Below are 21,251 nucleotides of genomic sequence, written 5' to 3' on the forward strand. Positions count from 1 at the left end.
AGACTGGCCATTACTGCGAGAGTGGGACGGGGCTGTGTGCATGGGAGAGCCCCATGGTGCCTGTACAGCAGCGAGCATTGTGCTAGCAATGTTCAGGAGTATTGTGTAAATAAGCAGAGAGCCTAGGGATCCTTTTTTGGGGAGGGACAGTTGGTGCTCTCTGAGGTGATGAAATAGCAAGCTGTAAACAAACAAATCTCACTTCAGCACTGTCAGGGACTGCAGCAGCTAAACATAGCCCCAGAGGCTTGACTCACTTGACTTGTGCCCAGCAGATGACTGCTCTGGGCTCACTATAGAGTTACAAAGGCTCAAAATCTGCACATCCCCAAAAGCAGGTGCACAGTACTGAGCATCCAGGTCAGTCTAGCCCGGCTGCTTGCCCTTTCCAACACCATCCAAAGAGGATCCTGCTTGTCAGCCTCTCCTGCTACATGCTGGCAGCAGCAAGCCTCAGCAGAGGCAAATTATGCTCCTGGTATTTCTCCCTGAAGCCTGTAGCATGTGGGAGGAGGTGTGCAGCAAAGGGGAAATGGTGACCCTTCTGCACCCTGTAATGGTAAAAGGAAATAGCAGAGTACAGCTACTTCAGTCAGGATGGTTCCTGAACGCATGGTATTAAGGACACTTCTGTTTTTCAAACAGGGAGAAGCTTCAGAAACCTAATGTAAGCAATGGTTTACTTAGTCATGCTGCTTAGAGGTTAATGAAAGTTGCGTTATTGTGACAGTCTTGTCTTTTGATGGCTGTACCTTGAGTAATATGTTAGATAGGTTTTATGAACATCAACTCTGAGTGTCTTTAATGTTGCTTTTTGAATAAGTCTGAGCCCAAGGTCCTGATTGCTTGCGGTTGCTTAATGATTCAGTTGCATATTACTAGAGGAATGTGCAATGTGCTGGATTACAGTGTCATCAGGAAATTATTCATATACAGTCTTGGTCCAGAGTGCTGATCTAGATGCTTGTAACAATTAGCAGAAGTGTAATGGACATTTGTGTTCACTCTTTCTCCTGTCAAGGCTATCAAACATGTCTGGAACAGACTGCATTTCTGCATGTTTTCTTTTTTAATGTTGACAAACATGAAGTAATCACTTCTAAATCTCTGTTAAAAGCAATTTAATCATGAGTAGAAGCAGAGGATTTTGCTTCGCAGTTGCAAGACTGTTAAATGTCTTAGGGTGAATAGCTGACGCGTGACTGGAAAGCAGCAAGTCACTCTGCTGCTGAGCTTAACTCATGTCACTTAAAAGAAATCACTTCAGCTCAGTCTCTGCCCTTGTGATAGGGTTAAAAATAAACTCGCTGCTTGACCAGGTATTTTGAGGTCTGTTTCTCACACTTAATGTAGGACCCTCTGGAGAGCAGTCTGAAATGGGAATTACATGGTCATGGATGAAGCAGACAAAAGCAAACCAGTTCTTCCGTTTGTTTTCCTTCTTCTGCAGGACAGATTCTGCATCCCACATGAACTACGAAAATCCTCCACCTTACCCTGGCCCGGGCCCGACTGCCCCTTACCCACCCTATGCACAGCAACCGGGTGGTCCTCCTGGCCCGTACCCAGGCTATCCTCCTGGACCTGCTGGGCCATACCAGCCAGGCCAGCCAGGTTATCAAGGTTATCCCCAGTATGGATGGCAAAATGCACCTCCGCCTCCAGGACCAGTGTATGCAGATGGGCCTAAAAACACAGGTATGCCTAGCAGCCGCGGTGCGATGTAATCGTGACCCTTTCTGGCTTGCAAATGTATGAGTACATGTTGACCTTGAAGAATATGGTTACCAGCATCTGGCCCTAATAGGGCTGGGGGAGTTGGAGACTTGTCTGAAGTAGTGATTCTGTTCATAGCCTATTTTCCTGCTTTATTTTGCTGTTGTGTCTCTAACAGTTCTCTGGCTGTTGGAAGATCCTGCTGAACATCCTTAATGCTGATCTCTCAAGGGAATCCTTATGCTGAGGTGGTTATACATGCTTTTTGCTGGCTTTAGATTTGCCACAACTCTCATTCTGCCTGTCTTTTGGTTGCTAAGTTTCAAATGAAGGCTGCACAGATAAAGCTTGTAATGTTCAAATGTACAGTTCCTACCAAATTAATGTGCATCAGTTTTCTTGAGCAAGTCAATATCTGTCCAAGTGATCTAACAGTACCATTGGAATCATTCCTGGGCTTTTGTTTTTTTTCTGAAGCTGCTGTTGTTCTGTGGAAAAACACAGATATCTGGGGAAGGGAAGGAGGACCGTGTAACTTATCTTGGCAGCTAGCTGGTCCATCTGTGTGCTGCGTCCCCTCAGTATGGTATGCTGGTTTACTCTGGCACCCATAGCTCTCATGGGGCTCGCTGCAGTGGTTGTTGCAGGCTTGAATTGTCAGAGAAGGGCCAAGAAGATGATTAAGGGACCAGAGCATCTTTATATGAGGAGAAGCTGAGAGAGGCAGGACTGTTCAGTCTGGAGAAGAGAAGCCTCAGTGGGGCCTATCCATGTGTATAAATACCTGATGGGAGCGAATGAAGAAGAGGGAGCTGGACTTCTCTCAGGAGTGTCCAGTGACAGAACCGGAGGCAATGAGCACAAACTGAAACACAGGAGGTTCCTTCTGAACTCAAGAAGATGCTTTTCTACTGTGAGAGTGATCAAACACTGACACAGGTTGCCCAGAGAGCTTGTGGAGTCTCTATCTGTAGAGATACTCAAAGCCTGACTGGACAATGGTCCTGAGCAGCCTGCTCTAGCTGACCTTGCTCAAGTAGGGGAGTTGGACCAGGTGATCTCCAGAGGTCCCTTTCAACCTCAACAGCTCCAGGATTCTGGCAAGGTTGGGTGTGGTCCCTGCCTTTTCCCCATTGGAAGGAGGAGGATTTAGCTTGGGTTTTTCTGGTAACTCTTTGTCTTGCTGGTAAGGACACTCGCCTAGAGACCAAGTTTATTCTCATCAGTGTCTCGCAGGCTTTGGTTGTAAAATCTCTGGTTGCACAGTATGGGGGTGTACTCACCCCCTCACCATCAGCATGGGGACTCATGCTGTCATGCGAACTCTGGTGCCTTCTTTCAGGCTTCTTCAGTGATAAAGATACTCATCCAGGCTAGGAAGCCAGAAACCATCATCGCCTCTCTTCCTTTGTTGCAGTGAGTATCACAAACAGACCTGAGCTGTTGAGAAGAGTCTTAAGTACCTATAGCTGTTCTGGCTACCTTGGGGTGGCAGAGCATGTGGCCAGAGCTACCAAAGCAGCTGTTCTGCAGGAGGGAGTGTGGGGAGCACTTCTGTAGAGGTGCTGTCCAGGCACTATGCTTTAGGTGGGAGCTGCTCTCAGGAAGGAGAGGAGACTTGGGGTTTGTATGAGCTGGGTGTGTCTGGCATGGTCATGGACAGACTAACCTGGGGTGGAAAGAAATGAGACTAACATGTACCTCAAATCAAAACCTAAGTCAGTGCTTTACAGCTATGCAAGGCACTAGCACTTCGGGTACTACTGCTGTAAAGACTAGCTGATAAAGTGGGTATCAAAACTGACATCACTTGGAAAATTGTCAGGACTCAAACAATTCCCCCAAGGCCTTTGCCACTATGCGAAGCTGTCTTTGGCCATTGAACATTAAGGTCATTCTCCACATACTGTTGTTGCTATGGCTTGGGACAACGTGCGCTTGCATTTGGGATGGGGCCTTCTCAGGACAGAGGTCTATACGCATTTGCTGCATTTTGAGATAACTGCCTGCTGTGCCCCTCTACCATTTAATGCTACTCTGACTCAGCAGCGTGCTGTGAGAAAGGTCTTTTCAAAGCCCTCATTTTTTGGGAAGCTGGAACTTGAGAAGTTCCCAGCAAGAATTTTTCACTGCGGTGAATCCAAAGAAGACATGACATAGAAGGGTGGACAGGCTGAACTGTGAAGAGGACATTTTCAAGCACTTTTTTTTCCCCAGTATTCTTGGCTAAAATGGTGGACTACTGGACCAGTGTATATAAAAGCATCCCTGGATTTACAGCTGATGTAAGATGTCAGGAATATTCTGGTGTGGGTCTGGCCAGAGGACCCAAATATAAGCAGTGAACAATTGGTGTGCGTGAATAAGAACCTGAATGAGTACAAGTCACGAGTTCAGCTTCCTCTGTAAAAGATTGAAAACCTCAAGGGACTGCCTTTGAGAAGGAGGAGGCAGCAGCATGGTGATGCTTCCCACCACTGCCACCACGTGGACTCGAAGTGTAATCAGGGTTTTCCCTGGGAAATGCACATAGTTTTGGGGTGGCTAACAGGCATTTCTTGGCACTGGGGAAAAAAAATTCCTAGTCTCCCATGTAGAGAACATCTTTGGTTAGTGCAAGTGTCGCTTTGCAGCTATAGCTGCAAAAAGGGATATGCTAGCAGAAGCTGAGGGAGAGTGGGTCTGCTGCTTTGGACAGTCTGGCTTTGAGCCAGATCTGCTGCCTTAGAGGCTTAAAGGATCTCATATGAGACTGGATCAGGGAACTGATGACACTGAAAGTCCTCTGCTCAGATCAGGTCTCTGTTCTGCTCACAAACCTGTGGACCAGCACAAAGGAGTAGGCTGGGAAATTGGAGAGGACAAGTAGCTAAGTGTTTGAGTGTGTCTTTCACTGAGAGCCCAGGCTTATGCTGCAGGAGCCATGGTTTTGTTGTTAAACCTAAGCTAACGCAACTGCAGTTCTGCAGAAGCAGCATCCTAACCCACAAACCAAAGATCTTCTGGTAAGTCCTGTCTTTGAACTGCCTTCCTGTAGCCATGTGTGGTCTCTGAACCCACCCTCGGAGCCTCCAATTTACATTGCTTTTGCTGAAGTGGATGTAATGTACAAAAACATTTATTAATGTGTGTAAAATGAAGTCAGAACTATAACTTTGTGTTTGTCTGCAAAAGCTTTTCCTTTTTCTTGATTCTCCTTCTGTTAAACACCCTTTTCCCCCCTTGTTTCTTTCTGGCCAGTCTGTCAAACTGGAACCTGATCTTTGTCCTGTGACACTTTAACAGAAGTCTTCTCAGAGAGCTTTCAGTGAGGTTTTGTTTAATTATCACCTCCAGGAGTGTCTAATATAGAATGGATGACCCTAAAAAAGCCAATTTTTAAAAAATCTTTTATACTAATGCTGTTAGTTGGTGTGGCTGAACCTCTAATACAAAAAATTGACGTCTAAATTTAATTAAGTCATTACAGTCTGCCTAGCTGGTCTGGCATGATTTAATGTGGCTTGTCAGTTCTTGTGGTGTTTCCAAGCAGTTATTTGGGAAGAGCTACTGTGTGGATGCTTTCCTTTCAGAGCGGATATTTTGCTCTCCTAGATGACTTCAGTTAATCTAATGAATTAAGCTACTCCAAGTAATGCATTAGTATTTCTGAACAAACATGTGTCCACATTGAAAACTTGGAAATTTGCTATACTTTAAATTTTATGCTTTAAGTTATTTTACTGTGTAGGCAAACTGCAAAGTGGGCTCTTATGTTGTGGATTGTAGCTGGTGTGCTAATGTGTGGAAGTAATTATGCATCATATTTTGGTCTTGAGTGGATCACACAGATGAAAATAATTACTGTTGAGCTCTCAAAATCTGATGGTAAAGTAGCATTTCATGGTGACCGTGTTTTTTAATCTAACAATTTGTGGCCTGTCCAGTTGGCCCTTGGAGAAGAAAAAAAAACTCATATAGCTTGCTCTCTGTATTAAAAAGAAAGCTGCATCTGAGATGTAGCAGGGAATCAGCTTAAACTTAGTACTGGTTTTGTGCTGCAGAGGAGCTCATGAACCACTGAGCCTTGTTTCAAAGGCTGCTGTTGAAGGACTCTTCAGGCTGAGCAGCACTGGTATGAGTTACACCACCTATGCATGGTGCAGCCATGTTTCTGCCCAGCTGCAGCACCTGTTCCTCCGCATCCTCAGGTGGTGGGAGCTGTAAGCCCAGACTGGAGAGTTTGGTCCCTCTTGTTGGGGTCATGCTTGGCAAGGGTAGGTAACACCTAGGCTGGAAAGAGAAAGTTATTACTGTTAAACGAGCAACAACTGTGCTAGAAATAGGTGAGAGAGGGAGGATGTTGTCATCTTTTCAATATGATATTGAATAGGGGGACATATATAAAAGCTTGTTGGAGGAAGGTGTAGTCCAGAACAGTGGTGAACAAGGAGAACAAGTGTAGTCCATTCTAGACTGTCTGTGTAGGATTAGTTAGCCATGACAATGGTCCGAGTTGCAGAAATCAGCTTGTGGTTTATGTATTAAGACTTGGTGGTGTTGGCCATGACTCCCATGTGTTACAGCACTGTAGAAGAGGGAGACTGCAGCTGATAATGGCAGCTGGTGGTCCTTTGTCCCTTCTCCCAGAGTGGATGGAGTCCAGTGTGTGCAAGCTTGCACACCCTCAGAGTCACCCAACCCTTTCACACTGTTGGGTGTGACAGACCTTGAAGTGTATGTTTCTCCTCCAGGTGGAGGAGCCCTGAGCCAGAGAGGATAGGTGACTTGCTGAGGTGGCACAGAAAACCTCATGGCTATGGTTTTGGTTTTTTGTTTTGGTTTTTTGATAGCTGGCTTTTGGGCTTGCACAGGTTACCAACAGCAAAGCCTCCAAAGAAACAACACTTGCATCTTGCAAGGGCTAATAACTGACTTGGCTGTTGTTCATTAGAAGTAAACAAACTGACTGTTACCTTTAGAGCTGAGAATTTATATGCTGAGCCTGAGGGATGTTATCCTTAAGGGTATCTGATTCAGCTTCCTAGCTCTATGGACTGACTTGTGCTGATTGCTGTCTGCATCTTTCCTGCTGTAAACACTGAGGACTGTCTTTGTGTCTGTCCACGCGAAGTCTGTCCGGGTGTGAGTTCCTGGAATACTGTAGATCTGCCGTTCAGTGTCACATAGTGCTTTGGGTAGCTAGAGGCAATTTGCCTGCACCAGAACAAAGCTGGGAAATGCACAGCAGGAGTGCAGTGCTTGCATGGAGCACACTGTAAGAAGCCGGGCCTTCTTGAGCAGCAGGGGCTTGCTTAGGAGGAAGAAAATATCTAATTCCAGAAAATATATCATTTCCCCACCAATATTTTCATTATGGAGTAATTCTGTATCAACTGGCATAAGAAAACCACAGTATCTGCTGACTGGTCAGCAGGTACTTTCCTGTCTGTGTAAATGAGAGGTGAAATGTAATGCTGTTGATAATGGCGTGCTTTAAAAAGAAGTGGAATGGCCCAAAGTACAAAGTGACATACTAATTTTGAAAGCACTAGCTGATGTTAGCAATTTGCCCAACTTAATTCCTCCCCCCACCCCGCTGATACATAACAACATAATGGATGAAGCTAATCTGTGCTGTGCCAAAGGGAACCAGGCTCTGTCAGCAGCCTTCCTTCCAACCAAAGGCAAACAAAGCTCAGTATTGCGATTGACCTATTGTACACACAGGGTGGAAATCTTATTTCTGGAAGTTGATTACTCGTAGCAAAGCTGGCTGTGATAAGAGTAATAGTCACAGTGATGCTGCCTGACTCCTAATGTTTGGCCAGCTGCAAGAATAAACAGTTCACCTAGATACAATCTCTGCCTTCTGCTAGAGGGGTAGATTTTTCCCCTTTCAGGTCTCAATGTGGAAAGCAGGGGATACTAATGGCTCTGGTTAGGCTCTCGTGCCTTTCAGTGGTTACCCCCTTGCCCCTCAAACCATGTCAAGCTGAGGCTTGACAGAAGTTTATTTGGAGGGCATCATGTAGCAATTCCAGCAGGCTTTCTCTCTGTATATTGATCCTTTCCAAGAAGTCTGTCAGAGCATTTAGTTTAACTGTTACTGTACCTTCAGGACCTGCAACTCCAGACAGCTGTGTCCTGCCAAAAAAAAAATCTCACCTGGCAGTTGTCATCTTATCTGCTTCTCATACTGTAGTGTGCATTAAAACCTGGTGTTCCTTCTCCCCTGAGATTGCTGTATCATACCTCCCTTAGTCCCTGGCTCGGGTCAGCTGACTGGACAAACAGTGAGGGCTGTTTGCTGGCAAAAAGTGCTGTCCTGGGGCTGATGTCTGACCTCTCCTTTGCTGCTTTTCACCCCCAAGGAGGGGATAAACTGAGAAAAGTCTGATGAAAAGAAAAGGATTTCCAAATTCAGGTCCTGTATCTGAAAACATGCTTCAGACTAACTAGCTAAATGAGGCTAAGGCTGGCTCTGTAGTGGACTGAATTAAATGAGGCTGCTGTTCTGGACAGTCCTTGTCAGCTGGGCACCTAGCCTGGGTGAGAAACAAATTGTGTAAAGCCTTTTTCTGGCACTGCAAGCACTGCACAGATTGTGGTACTTGAGCCCTGGGGGTTCTTGCTAGGAGAGTCTTGCTATCCTGAGTGACTACTCGCTGTGGCATGTTCCCTTTGCTTTAAAACTGGACTTTGTCCCTCCTGTCTGGCACCTAGAATGCTCCTGCAAGACTGAGTTTGTGCTGTGTAAATCCCTCCAAGCCAGGTCTTGTTTAAATCTGGGGCCGATGCTGATTTTCAATGAAAATGCTGACTCAAGCTGAGGAATGTGCTGTTCTTAGCCTTGCAGTTGACTTGGTGGAAAATGCCTCCTTGCTTTAAAAGTAAATTAAGATTTCATTGATTAAAGAAAATGTTAGAGGAAGTTATCAAATTCTGTAGTTTTGGGAGATGTCTCTGCACCTGTTGCAGCCTAGAAGAAAAGTGAAGGGTTTGAAGGCCTGAATTACTGTACTTCTGAGCAGGGAGGAAGCTGGTTTCTTATATGACATGTCTCCTGTACACTTTCTAACCTGTGTGATGGGGTTTAATAGTGCTTTGGAGAGCTGGACGATGCCTGCTGACATCCTGCAGAGACTTGAGTACATACTACATAAGGTATGCTTTTCTCCTATAAGGAGTGCCTGTAGCCCTGCTTTTTAGAGATGTTGAATCCTTCCTGGGCGCATCTATACTCCAAAAATGCTGATTAGCATAATTTCCATTATCTCAAAGATCTTTGAATCCCATCCCTGTGTGCTCAGGTGAGGAAACTCACCTTTCCCAGCCCTGAGCTCAGCTGCAAGAAAATCTTCTGCATGGTTTATGATCAGACATAACCCATGCTTGTAGCGCATGCAGCGTGTGAGAGGGGAACAACTTTACCCTTGTGTGAAATGTGGCCAGTGCAGCGTTGGCTCTGGAAAGTGCTCACTTGGCACGCCTGCACAGTAATTTCCCTGAAATGTGTTGCCTGTTCAGCTCCCTGAAAGCTGAAACAGCTCCCTAGGGTGACTGTAAGAGCTTCTCAGAGTTGCAGGAACTGAACGGCAGGAATTTGTCTAATATGGTGGATATAATAATGCAGCCATGGAAGAGGGCAGGTCTGATACCAGTGTGGGTAGGTGTAGATCAGTTGCTTCTGCTTGAGTTCAGGCTGAAATCTGGGCTGGGTCAGCAGCAGCTGTCTGGTGGCAGAGGGGATTTGCAGGTGAAACTATGTGTACTCACTGGCAGTTTGCTTCCTTGATACTTGATTTTTTCCTCAGGTGGCTCTGGCGGTAGAGCTGTTTGTGTTTGGAGCTGGGGATTGTGAAACTTGCTCTGAGTGTTTTGCAAATTTCGAAAATTTTTGCTTGGAAGTAGGCTATTGTATTTCCATCTGGCTCTGACTGGTATCTGTTTCAGGAGTGTGCTAAGGTATTTCCTGAAATCTGAATATGGTGTCAGTAGAGACTGTGCGCATATTGAAAGCCTCTGGGCAGGAAGAAGTTGGGGGGCTGGGGAATGAGATGTGACGGGTGTGAAGCTGTTAAGCATGACCAAATATCCCCAGAGAGGAGAAAGAATGATTAAATGCCTTTCTTGCCACAGGAGTTGGATCTCATCTGTGCCCAGGCTTTGCCCTGGAGGTCTGGTGTGCAAGGGAGGAAGCCTGGGGCAGGGAGGAGCCTTGTTGGAAACTAGTATGAAAGTTTTAGTTGAAGTCCTAGGATCCCTGTTCCCCAGTTGTGCAATCTGTTCTTCTGCTCTTGCTGCCTGAGTGGGATTTACTCCAGGACATGTGGCTGTCTGGGAGGTCAGGGCTGGGTGTTCCTTCCTCCTGTAGTCCTGGGTCTGCAGACCTAGAGTGCGCACCCCAAAGAGTGGCTCAGAAACACTTGATTTCTAATCACTGTCACCTCTGTATCCCTTGGTTGCAACTAGCACCCTTGTGCTGACTTTCCCTTCTCTGTCCTCCATCCTGAACAGAAAGACTTTCAGTGGACTTGGGTAAGAATGGTTTGAAGGTAGAACCAGATGCACAGACTGACTTGACTTGGCAATCTGCTGCAGGTAGCACTTAACCCTGTAAGAAATTATTATTAAAATGGTGTTGTGCAGTTCTAAGGAAGACTTCTTGCTGGCTGGACAAGCGAAAACAAAGCTCTTGGTGCAGAAGTGACTTGTGATAAAAACCACTTTATTCACATAGGTGAAAAGGCTTATTGGTCCCTGCTCTGTTGCGTGCTTCCTGCCAGACAAGACGACTCTGGTATTAATTAATACTTCTGCTCTGAACAGTTGTTACTGTGGCAAACAGCTGTTCAGATACCACAGGAAGAGTTTTTGGTCTGCAGTAGCAGTGGTTGGTAAACTGCTTGTTGGTGCTTCCTCTTGTGTGCACCAGGCCTTGCCTAATAGCTTACAGCAGCTAGGAGTGTAACTAACTTGTTTGCATGCAGAGTGGGTCTGTGTGCTAGCACACAGCTGGAGCTAAAGAAGAAGTAAACTTCAAGACTTACTGCTTTTCTTGTGCTCCTAGCCCTCTTGCCTTAGGAAGAGGAAAGAGTCCCTGCAGCTGGCTGGTGCTAGGCTGCACTGGGCTAGCAGTGGGCTATGACCCTGGGCATGCACGCACCTCACTTCTCCCTAGGCAGCTGACTTTTTGGCTGAGCCTGCCCCTTGGCTTGCCTGAAGTGGGCTTTTGCTTGCTGTCTGTCTGCCTGGATGTCATACCTGAAATACCTAGACAAGGGCCAGGGCCCATGGTGACGCGCAGCAAGACTTCTGGGAGGGCTCGCAGAGCTCGAGGGCTCTTGGGCACCATTGCTGCCTGCTTTTGGGGGGTCCCTGTGTAGGTAGGTTGGTACCTTAGCAGTGGTGTCTGTGCCTGCGCCCTGGGACAGGATGGGCTGGTTCTATCATAAAAGCCGGTATCCTTGTACTGCAATCCTTGTAGACCCAGTAAAGCACTGAGATAAGGAGCACTACAGTTTAAGGTCATGATTTTAGTTCATACCAAACCGGGTGAAAAGTATTGCTCATGCCTTTCCTTCATGGAGCTAATCATTAACATATCAATTAGGTATGAGAAGAAACAAAATGTGTATGCTTAAGATAAAGCAGACTGTACATGAAATAACAAGGTATTGTAGTGTTTGTTTTAAAAACAAAGTGGGAGTTATTTGCACTGGACTGTGCAGGCTGGTACTGTGTGATTACAGGGAGTGCTACCATTTTCAGGGTAAGCATGATTCATTGTGATCTATGCTCTTTAAGGCTGATTAGAAGATAGGAGGGTCTGCTCAGCTTACACCCTCTCCCATCCTGTTTTAGAAAAAACAGTGGAAGCATCAAAACTTGAGCCTAAAACTGAGTGCTGTCCAGTGCCTCTGAGAGAAATCACCCTTGTTTCTCTTATCTATCAGACCACCAGTCCCAAAGTGCTAATGGGCTGCTGCTCATAGTGGCAAGGACCCTGGCATGCCATAGGAGATCTTTGGAGTGCCTGACCTTGGACAAAAGAGAGGCACAAAGCAGCTAATGAAGTCCCCAGTAAGGCTTGCCACAGTAAACTGGGTGGCTTTAGCTTGGAAGCATACAGGCTTCTGACAAGAAGCATACAAAAACGGCAGTTCCCTTAATTGACATATTTTTGGTTGGGGTTTTGTTGGCAAAGGTATTCCAGTAGAAAACCTGATCTCTGTTAATAGAAAAATGCTGGTTGAAGTGAGTTGGGAAGACATTGGGTGGCTTGCATCAGTTGTGTGCTGTGCAAGACTTCCTAACGAAATCATTTTAAGAGATTTGAGTAAGGTGCTTAGGGTTTTGTTATGCTTTTACTGTGCTGTTTAGAGGGGAACCTCCGCATTTAAAGTAGCGCTAATGCGTAGGCTGGGAAGAGTGAATAAAGGTGCTACCGTGCACTCTTGATTTCCAAGGGTACTGTCACTGTGTTTGTGTTAGTGCTTTGACGCTGATGCTCAGTTGCACAGTGTCCAAAATGAGAGGCTTGGTGTAGGATCTCTCCAGCTTAATGAGAGGCTTGGCTGGGAATAGTTTATCTAGCCTTCCTTTGAACTGTTTTTTACTGTATGCGCTCTGGTAGCTGTAAGTGAATAGCTGACCAACCTTCACCTGTTCTGCTCTTATCTTCTTCTGTATAAGCCCCACACCCAACTAGTTGATGAGAAAAGCTTTTTAGCATTAATGCTGTATGGCTGTGTTTAAAGTTTTTCTGGCAATTTGGTGACAGCACTACAACTTCTGAAGCATTGATGAAGCTTCAAAGAAAGTGATCATTCAACTGAAACTGTAAGGGAGAGGTGTTGTTTTTATTTAGAGTATCGCCCAGATGCTCTCAAAGTCTGAAAACTTTCAGTGGCACCTGTATTTCCTCTCAAACTGCAGCAGCGGTTGACACCAGCTCCCATGAGCTGGCGGTGGCAGAGAGCTGCCTTCTTGAGACCCTTGCTCTCTCTGGGAGAGGAACTCTGCAGTGGGTGGAAGGCAGCAACATCTCAAATGTATATTTCAGATTATCTTCTTTGGGGCTTTCCTTGAGCTTGGAAGGTGAATGGGTTTGGTAAAATACCGTAACACCCTGCATGTGGAAAAAACAAAGCTTTTTCTCGGAGGGTTTGTGCAGAAAGGTACTTGTACCACAATACACTGCTTGGTTTAAATGACTTCAGCTTTTAGCAGAAGGGAGTGAAAGGACATGGTCTCTTTCCAGTGCTGTTTCACTGTTTCTAACAGAAAGGCACAGCCCTCAAATCCATGGTGAGTCCCAGAAAGGTCTTGACATGGCTGTTGTCCCTTGCTGTCCCTTCTCCTGTCCCAGTCCTGCCCCGAATTGTGCCTGGGCAGTTGTGCCTGTCTATCAGCCAGTTCAGTGTAGACCTTTCTAGCACAAGCTGCCACCAGCAGTGCCATGCAGGCAGCTGAAAGTGCTGGATGGCAGAGGAGGAGCGATGCCCACTGCTGCTGTGATCCACTTGTGCTGAGAGGCAGCATCCAGTGCAAGTCAGCTGAGCAGCCGTGTAGTGAAAGTGCCAATCTCCCATTGCACAGGCCCAAATTTGGAAAAGCCATTTTGTTTAATATTTTAGCAAGTGTTTCATAACAGCACTTTATACGTGCTTTGAACATGCTTTGTCAGTATGTCCTCAACACGTGGCTGTAGTTTAAAATTTCTAATGGATTAATCATAAATACTTCAAGCAAACTCTTCTTGTATGCCTAGAGTCATGGACAGCTTACTATAAATTGCACAGGGCAGCATCCATTTCAACTCTGCTTTGGGGTGGGGAAGGTTATACAGACCCATTCCTCCAGCAGAGTACACATATAGACTCAATTTCACTGACTTCTTTGCAAGTAGGCCACTAACCAGCAAAATACTTGTCTGTGTTCTGCGATGGAGGACTTATCAATGTTAGTGTATCATTTGACAGCTTGTGTCTTCTGCATGCGCAAGCATTGCTCCTTGGTAGCTTAGTGCTGAGCTACCAGAAAGCAATGTTGCTTTAACGCTAGCAGTAAAAGGCAGTGGTGTTAGAGCTCTCCCCTGGATGGTGCCTTGGCTGTGGCTACAGATATGGCTGCCTTCAACCAGGGTGAAGATGGGCTTGACTGGGGTGGCCAAAACTAGTAACTGCCCTCCAGCTGGTGGTTTGCGTTGCAGTGACATGGCCTCCTCTGGTCAGCAGATGCCTGCCGGAGGCTGGCCAGAGTAGCTGGCTAGCTAGGTCTGCCTGCACTCTGTGTGAAGTGCCATACCTTAGTGCTCAGAGGAGAGGGTACCCAGCCTCAGGCCAGGTGTTGTCAGCCTGAGAGTTCAGTCCATCTCAGCTGCTCCAGCAAGGGATCTGAGGGTATGTGAGGCACCCCCAGTGTAACCTTATGCTGTCCACCAGGTTTGGGAGTGTCACATGCTGCAGAGCTTTTTCTGGGGTAGGCAAGGGTGTCAGGTTCTCCTGGGTTTCACTCAGTCTGAAGCTGTAAGGACTTTGCTCTGGAGCAAGTTCTGTGGTATCTGTTCTTGCTGGTGTTTTCCAGAGGTCAGTCGCCCTGCTGCCTCCAAACCACCAGGAACCAGTGCTTCCCTAAACATCCTTCCACCCCCTTCTGCTGTGCAGATCTGGATGTCTCAGGGCACTGTGGCCCTCAGTTTTGGGTATGGCAATGCTCTGGCAGCAGCAGTCCAGCTCTCCATGGCTCTGAAGCAGGACAGCTTGAATGGCACCTGGCAACCAGTTAGAAACCAGAGCTGCCTCGGAGCTCCAGCACAGGGAGCTGGTTCAGAAGCTTCCTGAGCAGCCATGGCAAAAGCACCCTTGGCTGTTTGCTCTGAGGTATGGCAGGAGCTGGCAAGCATCCTCTCCCACCTGAACGTAGGCAGGAGAGCATGGCTGGTACCCTGCTCTGGTGAGGAGCTCTTGGCCATCTCTGTCTGTTGTGTGTGCACTCTGCCCTGCCAAAAAACTGCATGTCATCGTCTTATACAGGGCTCTTGGAGCGTTTGGTATATGTTTTGCCTTTGCTCATTGTAATAGGACCTTCTCAGAGGAAACAAAGGCACCAAAGGGGTAGCTGCTTGTTCAGAGCTCCTGGATCCACCAAGAAAAAAAAGCCTGAAGGTTTTTCCAGGCCTGAAACACACCAGTGCCTCCTTCAGTCCTTGCAAGCTGAACTTATTCTGCACAGCTCTGCCCTGCTGCTCTCCTTCCTGAACAGCTCAGTTGTATGACTGGGTTTTCACAAAAGTGTCGTGTGATGCCAGGGCTCACTTCTCGTCTCAGCTTGGTGTGTTAAGCCAGGCAGAAGGGCAGCTCTATCTGCTGCAGGGGAGAATGCTGCTCGGCCAAGGAGGGTAAATGGATCCAATGTCAGGGTGTCCAGCTGCTCTTAGCAGTGCTGATTGGGGAAGGCAAGCAAAACAGTGCAGGCAGCTCTGCTAAGCCAGCTTCTCCCCTGGACAGCAGTGCACAGCTCCCTTCTTTCCTGCTGCTGAGCAGTTGGTGACTGCTATAGCCCACTGCTCCAGGGACCTGACCACCCACTTGATGACAGCTTGCACTGCATGGAGGTGTATGGGAATGAGTGGACTTGGGTCACCTCACCAGGGAGAACAGGCAGTGAATAGAAAGCTACTGGTACAATGCTGTATAAGGTCAAATGCTCACAAGTCTTCATGCTTTTGAACATGAAGCCTTTGCAAGTCTTCCATGCACGGTTTTGAGTACAAGTTTGGGGCTGTGGGCACGTAGGAGGGAAGGGCCTGACCAAAGTCCTGTCTGCCTTGGATAGATTCCCCCTTTGGATGAGATGGGTCTGTGGTCTACCCTTTCAAAGGGATGAAATAGGCTCTCTTGGATTGCAGGAGGAGGCCAGGATGCTGGACTTACAAGTCATTGACCTTGTTCTGCGCTCCTTGCCGGTATGGCAGGGCTGCTGGCCCTGGGTGCCGTCCTGCCCTTGCCACAGGCTATGGGGAGGAGGTCATGCAGCCTCCCCCACTGCTGCAGCACTGCCCAACAGCCCGCAGGGCCCTGGTCTGTGCACCAGGTTTCTATTGGGCACCAGGGAGCCAGGTTTCTATCGGGTCCTGGTCTGCTCCTGCCTGGAGGTGCCTGCTTTGGCTCTGCAGGGGCAGGCAAGGCCAGGAGCTCCTGGGGGAGGAGAGCATGTGGCACCTCTCCTGCTCCAGCGCAGCCTGTCACAGCACTGCAGCACGCTGCCACCTCCTTCTGGGGCTGCCTGGAGAAGAGATGTGCTTCCACGGTGGCATTCCTGGTGCAAGGGCACTATACGCTGTGACTGAATGCTCACAGGCAGCTGCAAAGCCCTGGAGGGAAGGATGGACAGTGGTGCTTTGCCAGCGCCATGCAGTGGCTCCTCTGGAGTTGGGCTGTGCCTGCACAGCAGATGCCTCCTCTCTGTTATTTCTGTTGGCAAGAGGGAGGCTGCCTGAGGCTGGGGTACAGCCTGTACCTGAGGGCAGATATTTGGGGGGGGGGGGATATCTGGGCTATTCCTCTCTCTGGTGGCAGGATTTTGGTGTCATGTAAGCCAGAGCACATTATTCTCCACTCATCTCTCTTGAGAGAACTGAAGCATTTAAAGGGGGGGGGGGGAGGTAGGGTCTGAGCACAAAGCAAGCCTGTGGGAGGATCAGGCTGATGACATGAGCTGTCTCCTGCCCAAGCTTCTGCCTCGCAACACAGTGTGTTCAGCCACTCAACTTAAAGCACTAGCTGCATGCCTGGGTCAGAATCCTGTATGAGGGCACGTTTCCCACACAGACCATAACCAAACAGACCCAAGAAAGCTTTAAGGAAGGAAGGTCACATGCCTGCCTTCAAACTGCTACAGTTCTGGGCATGATAGCCCAAGCTCAGTGAGGAGGAACCAAAGGTTCTCCCAGATGAGGTTCAGGGGCCAGCAGGAAGAGCAGGCAGCGTACTGGCCTTGGGTAGGAGACCCTACTGGGAGAGCTCTATCCAAACCTGGGGCTCCCTCCTGTGCTTTCAGGCAGCTGGCAATGTGCAGTAAATCCCAACAGCCTGCTGGGAGTATCTGGGCAGCCCTTGAGGGGCAGAGCTTAAATGGTTTCTTAAATGAGGCGATACCCTGAGTGTTTGGGTGTGTGATCCAGGCATCTGCCCCTTGGCAGGCGAGGTGTCTGAGGCTTGCTGCCTCCTAGCCTTGTAAGAGTTGGCTGTGCCTTGGGTGCTGAGCAGTCAGAGCTGGAAGTCCCCTAGTATGCAAGATGGACGCAGAGCTGGAGCAAGGACTGATGCCTGCCCTGACTTCCTAGTGGAGGAGGCAGTTATGTGCATGATAGGACTAGAGCAGTGTCAGGGAGCAACTACCTATTAAAGCAAGCTGACTTAGTGGTGCCAGTCTAAACAGACAACAAGCAGACAAACTGCAAATGCACTTGTAGCTACGGAAGCTGGCATCTTCTGGAAAACTCTGCCCTGGGTGCCTATCCAGCCTCTCCTGCCTGTGGCCCGGACAGACCTGGCAGCAGGCAGGTTCTTGTCATCTTCACTGTGCTAAAACTGTGGTTTTGATTGTGCATGGAAGTGGCTCAACGGCAAGGAACTCACCTGCTTGTTTTCCAAGTCAGCCTGCTGCTGATCCTGGAGCCCTCTGGACACGGGCACTGTCAGTGTTCCTTGGCCTCAGCTGCAGAGGCTGCAAGAGGGAGAGGCTCTGAAGGCAATGCATCCCAGCTCTGCTGCAGCCTCCTCCTGCTTGCTCTTCTCACAGTGACCAGGTGGCTTTATAATCAGGTAGGTCAGTCAGCCAGAGCTGATCCCTGCTGTTTCTGTGGGGCCTGCTGCCTGGGATGAGCAAGCTCTTCCTGCCACTGAGAAGTGCTGGCTGGTGCAAGAGCACCCTCTGCCCAATGCCCAAAATGCAGTCAGCTTTCTCTAGCCTTGAGGGGCAGGAGGGACACTGCTCTACCACTGACCTCATCTCTTCCCAGGACTTGTCTGTACCCACCTCCCCACAGGCATTCATACGCAGTAGCTGAATCTCACATTGAGATCACCTCCTGCCCCAGGACCTTACCTCTTTGTCCTGCTGTAGGTGGACAACAGACTTACCGCAGGACACTGAGCACATCAGCAAAGCTGGTGGTGCCTCTGTGAGAACATATTTAAGAAAGGGCAGAAAATGCCGGAGAGAGAGAAGGGAACAAAAGAGTGAGAAATAGTAGATGGTTGGAGGAGGTGCTCCAGGTATTTGCTGCAACCTGTGGAGGACCACAGAGCAGGTGGATGTTTCCAGAAGGACCTGTGGAGAGGACTCATGCTGGAGCAGCCTCTCCTGGCAGGGACCCTATGTCAGTGCCCAAATGCTGTGGCATGTTGGAGCTCAGGCCAGCTGGGAGCTCTGTGACAGCCCCCAGCAGTGCCTGGTCTGGTCCAGGGCTGCTGCTGCTTCTGCTGGTCTCAGCACTGTTTGCTGAGAGCCTTGAGCTGCCTTCTCCATCACGTAACAATCCCTCCAAAGATTAATGTTCCTAGAACACAGATTGCTTTGGGGGGAGCGTGGGCTGTGCCAAGGCTGCAGGGAAACAACCCCAGCCCACAGGTGTTGCTTCCCTGTTTGCACGCACTGTCATTACACAGCTCACCTCTCCCTTCAAGAGTGGCAAGACAGGAGAGGAGCTGCTGTGTTATGGGCCACAGCCCCCATTCCCTATCCCCCTGTGCTGCTAGGGGGAGGAGGCAGGAGGGAAGGTGGTGTTTTAGTGTTTGTCTTTGTTCCTTACTACCCAAATCTATTTTAATTGGTGATAAATTAATTTAATTTCCCCAAGTTGAGCCTGTTTTGCCCATGATGGTAATAGGTGAGCAATCTCCCTGTCTTTATATGACCCACAAGCTTTTTCATCCTCTTTGCCCATCTTGTCCTGCTGAGGAGGGGCAGCGAGTGGCTGGGTGGGAGTTTGGCCCTTAGCCATATCTGACCTGCCACCCTCCTTGCATGTGCTCCCTCCCCAGCACCCCAAGTGCCATAGGAGTGCAGGGTCCCCTGCAGCACTGCTGTGTGGGCTGGGTACCTCCCCTAGGAAGGGCAGCTGTGCTGGGCCTGGAGGGGCATTGGCTTCAGCTGGGTCAGCCAGGACACCTGTGGGCACTCTGCTCCAGGGACCTTCTGCTGGCTGAGGGTTGCCAGAGGGCAGGGGGAGGCAGCAGGGCAGCTTAGATACCAGTGCTCCTGGGAGGGCAGCTCCCTCAGAGCAGATGCCTTGCAGGCTGAGCCTGTTCTTGCTCAATAACTGCATGTTATGTAACAGAAGTATTGTCCTGGCTTACCTGCACTGGCTGCTTGTGTTGAGATCCTTAACGTTGTGCAGCCCCAGCAGCCTGGGCCCAGCTACGTAAAGAAGTGCTTCCCCTGAGGCCCCTTCCCATCCAAGGGGTACTGCAGCGATGGGAGGGGGCAGTGGGTTCTCATGGGGTGCTGCTGTGGTGATGAAATGGTGGCCCGAGAGGCTGCTGCACCCAGCTCAGGAGCTTGGCACTTCCCCTCCTGCGAGTGCTCACCCGTGCACCAGCTTGTCTCCAGCAAGCGTGGGCTGCCCAAAGTGAGTGCTGGGGTGCAGAGGGGCACCGTGGCTGTGCTGGGGGTGGCTGTGCTGGGGATGGGAGACATGGTTGGCCCCTGCGGGCATAGCTGTGCTGCTCTTTGACTGACCGAGCTCTTCTGTCCCTGCAGTGTATGTTGTGGAGGAGCGGCGGAGGGATGACACGGGTGAGAGCGCCTGCCTGACAGCGTGCTGGACCGCACTCTGCTGCTGCTGCCTCTGGGACATGCTGACCTGACTCTGCTGCAGCCGCCTCCCGTACCTCTCACTGAGTGCTATGCAGGCTCCCCACTCCTGTCCTGACTTCTTTCTGTTACTGTAATCAACGCTCTGCTTTGCACAGCCAAGAGTTCCCATCTGTCAGTCCTAGCGCCTTGTTGGGGTGGGGGGTGCACTCCTTTATTTTAGTAAAGGAAAAATCCCTTTTTAACATTTCTAAGACTTTTGTTCTAACTTTGAAGAATGTGCTAATGGTGTATTTCAGCCAAAGGCATTCTGATGAAATGTATATTTATCAGATGAAATTTTCGTAGTCCTAGAAATGAAAAAGTATGCAATAATTAAAGCCAACAGTTGATTTTCTTTGCTAGGTCCCGACTGTTTCAATAAATCTGGCCCATAGAGGGTGTGCTTCCCCCATCGCTGTCTATTCTCAGCGTCCTGCATGCGCTGACTCTGCAGCAGCAATGATGGACTTGGCTTCAAGCAGCTTTGCTGCAGAAGTTCATGCCTTGACCCCTTGCCGGGGCCTGGGCTGGGGGTGTCTGGCCCTGCTGTTACCAGCATCTGGGGGATTTTCTGCAGCAACCTGGTGGGTAAGCTGTGAGAGCACAGTGAAACCAGGGGGGTAGGGAGGGTGGAGCGCCTGTGTCTGACACCACCAACCCTGTGGTCCTGCATAGGTCAGGTTTTCATCCCTCTGCTTGCTCAGGGTTGGACACGCAGGTTGCCTTCTGAGACTGGGGGCCTCTCCAGCAGCCCCTGGGACAGCAGAGAGCTGGGGGAAGCCCATACTGAGTTGCTGCCTGTGTGCAGCAGCAGCTCTTGGGGGAGGACTTATCCTGCTCAGGGGTTTTGAGCAGTGATCCCCCTGCAGCAGAGTATAGGCTTGTGGGGGGTAAATTAATGGATAAGAAGAAACAAGGCCATGAATTAATTTAGTGCTGAGGATTTATAGCTGAAGCTGTTTCAGGGCATGCCTGGCCAGAAGAGGGATAAAAAGCTTTTATCTGCAGAAAAGTGGGGAAACCTGGTGCTAGTCACCATGGGGGATGGTTCCCACCCAGCTGCCCCCTGCCCTGGTTTGCTTCTGTTCTTCCTGCCTCGGGAGCAAAGCTGATCTTGGTGGGCTGACACACATTGGCTTTGCTTTGTATTGCCTGAAGATCATGTAGTGATCTTGTACCCTTTTGCAGCAGGGTTTCAAAGGGCACTGTGCTCGCCATCCTTCAGTTTGTGTATGCTGCATCCAGCCTCCCTGAGACTTGAGCAGGTGCCAGGAGAGGGAGGGGTGCCCTAAGCTGAGCTAAATGAGGGGTTGTGCTTGTCTGGACCCTAAGGCTCTTCCTGTGCTGCAGCCAAGGCAGCAGCTCTGCTCCCCTGCTCCTGCATGGGCCCAGGTCTAGCATCCAGGCCTGAGGGAACCAATGTAGGGACAGGGCTTAGCTGTGAACTGCACAGCAGGGCTGTGGCTGCCATGCTGTGAGGCTTGCTCAGGCCTCACAAGGCACCTCGCTGGGTTCCTCTGTGCTTTTTTGTCTGGGAGTTCCCCCCTGACCGGGTGCCTGCCACCTCTGGCACAGCTTGGGCACTCTGTACATCTCCGCTTGGGTTTTAGAAATGCAGTTTTGGGGCTTTGGTCTGGGGCAAGACAATTTGGTTTGGGTTGATGAGGGCCCCTGGCAGCAGCCTGTCC

General features: G+C 49.2%; 1 protein-coding gene across 4 annotated transcripts in view; it reads left to right on the plus strand.

Moving 5' to 3' along the window:
* The window catches only part of CYSTM1 (cysteine rich transmembrane module containing 1), a 33,031-nt gene extending 13,072 nt beyond the window's left edge, over positions 1 to 19,959 (plus strand). For 3 of the 4 annotated variants that reach the window (XM_075510196.1, XM_075510193.1, XM_075510195.1), the window contains exons 2-3: positions 1,451 to 1,698; positions 19,468 to 19,959. In XM_075510196.1, the coding sequence (XP_075366311.1) occupies positions 1,470 to 1,698; positions 19,468 to 19,574 (336 nt within the window). In that variant the 5' untranslated portion in view covers positions 1,451 to 1,469 and the 3' untranslated portion in view covers positions 19,575 to 19,959. Of the gene's footprint in view, positions 1 to 1,450; positions 1,699 to 1,894; positions 1,965 to 19,467 lie in introns of all 4 variants that reach the window. The other variant, XM_075510194.1, reaches the window with a different exon arrangement.
* Positions 19,960 to 21,251: the final 1,292 nt, after the last annotated feature.

Source organism: Mycteria americana, chromosome 8, assembly GCF_035582795.1.
Source record: "Mycteria americana isolate JAX WOST 10 ecotype Jacksonville Zoo and Gardens chromosome 8, USCA_MyAme_1.0, whole genome shotgun sequence".
Classification (NCBI taxonomy): Eukaryota; Metazoa; Chordata; class Aves; order Ciconiiformes; family Ciconiidae; genus Mycteria; species Mycteria americana.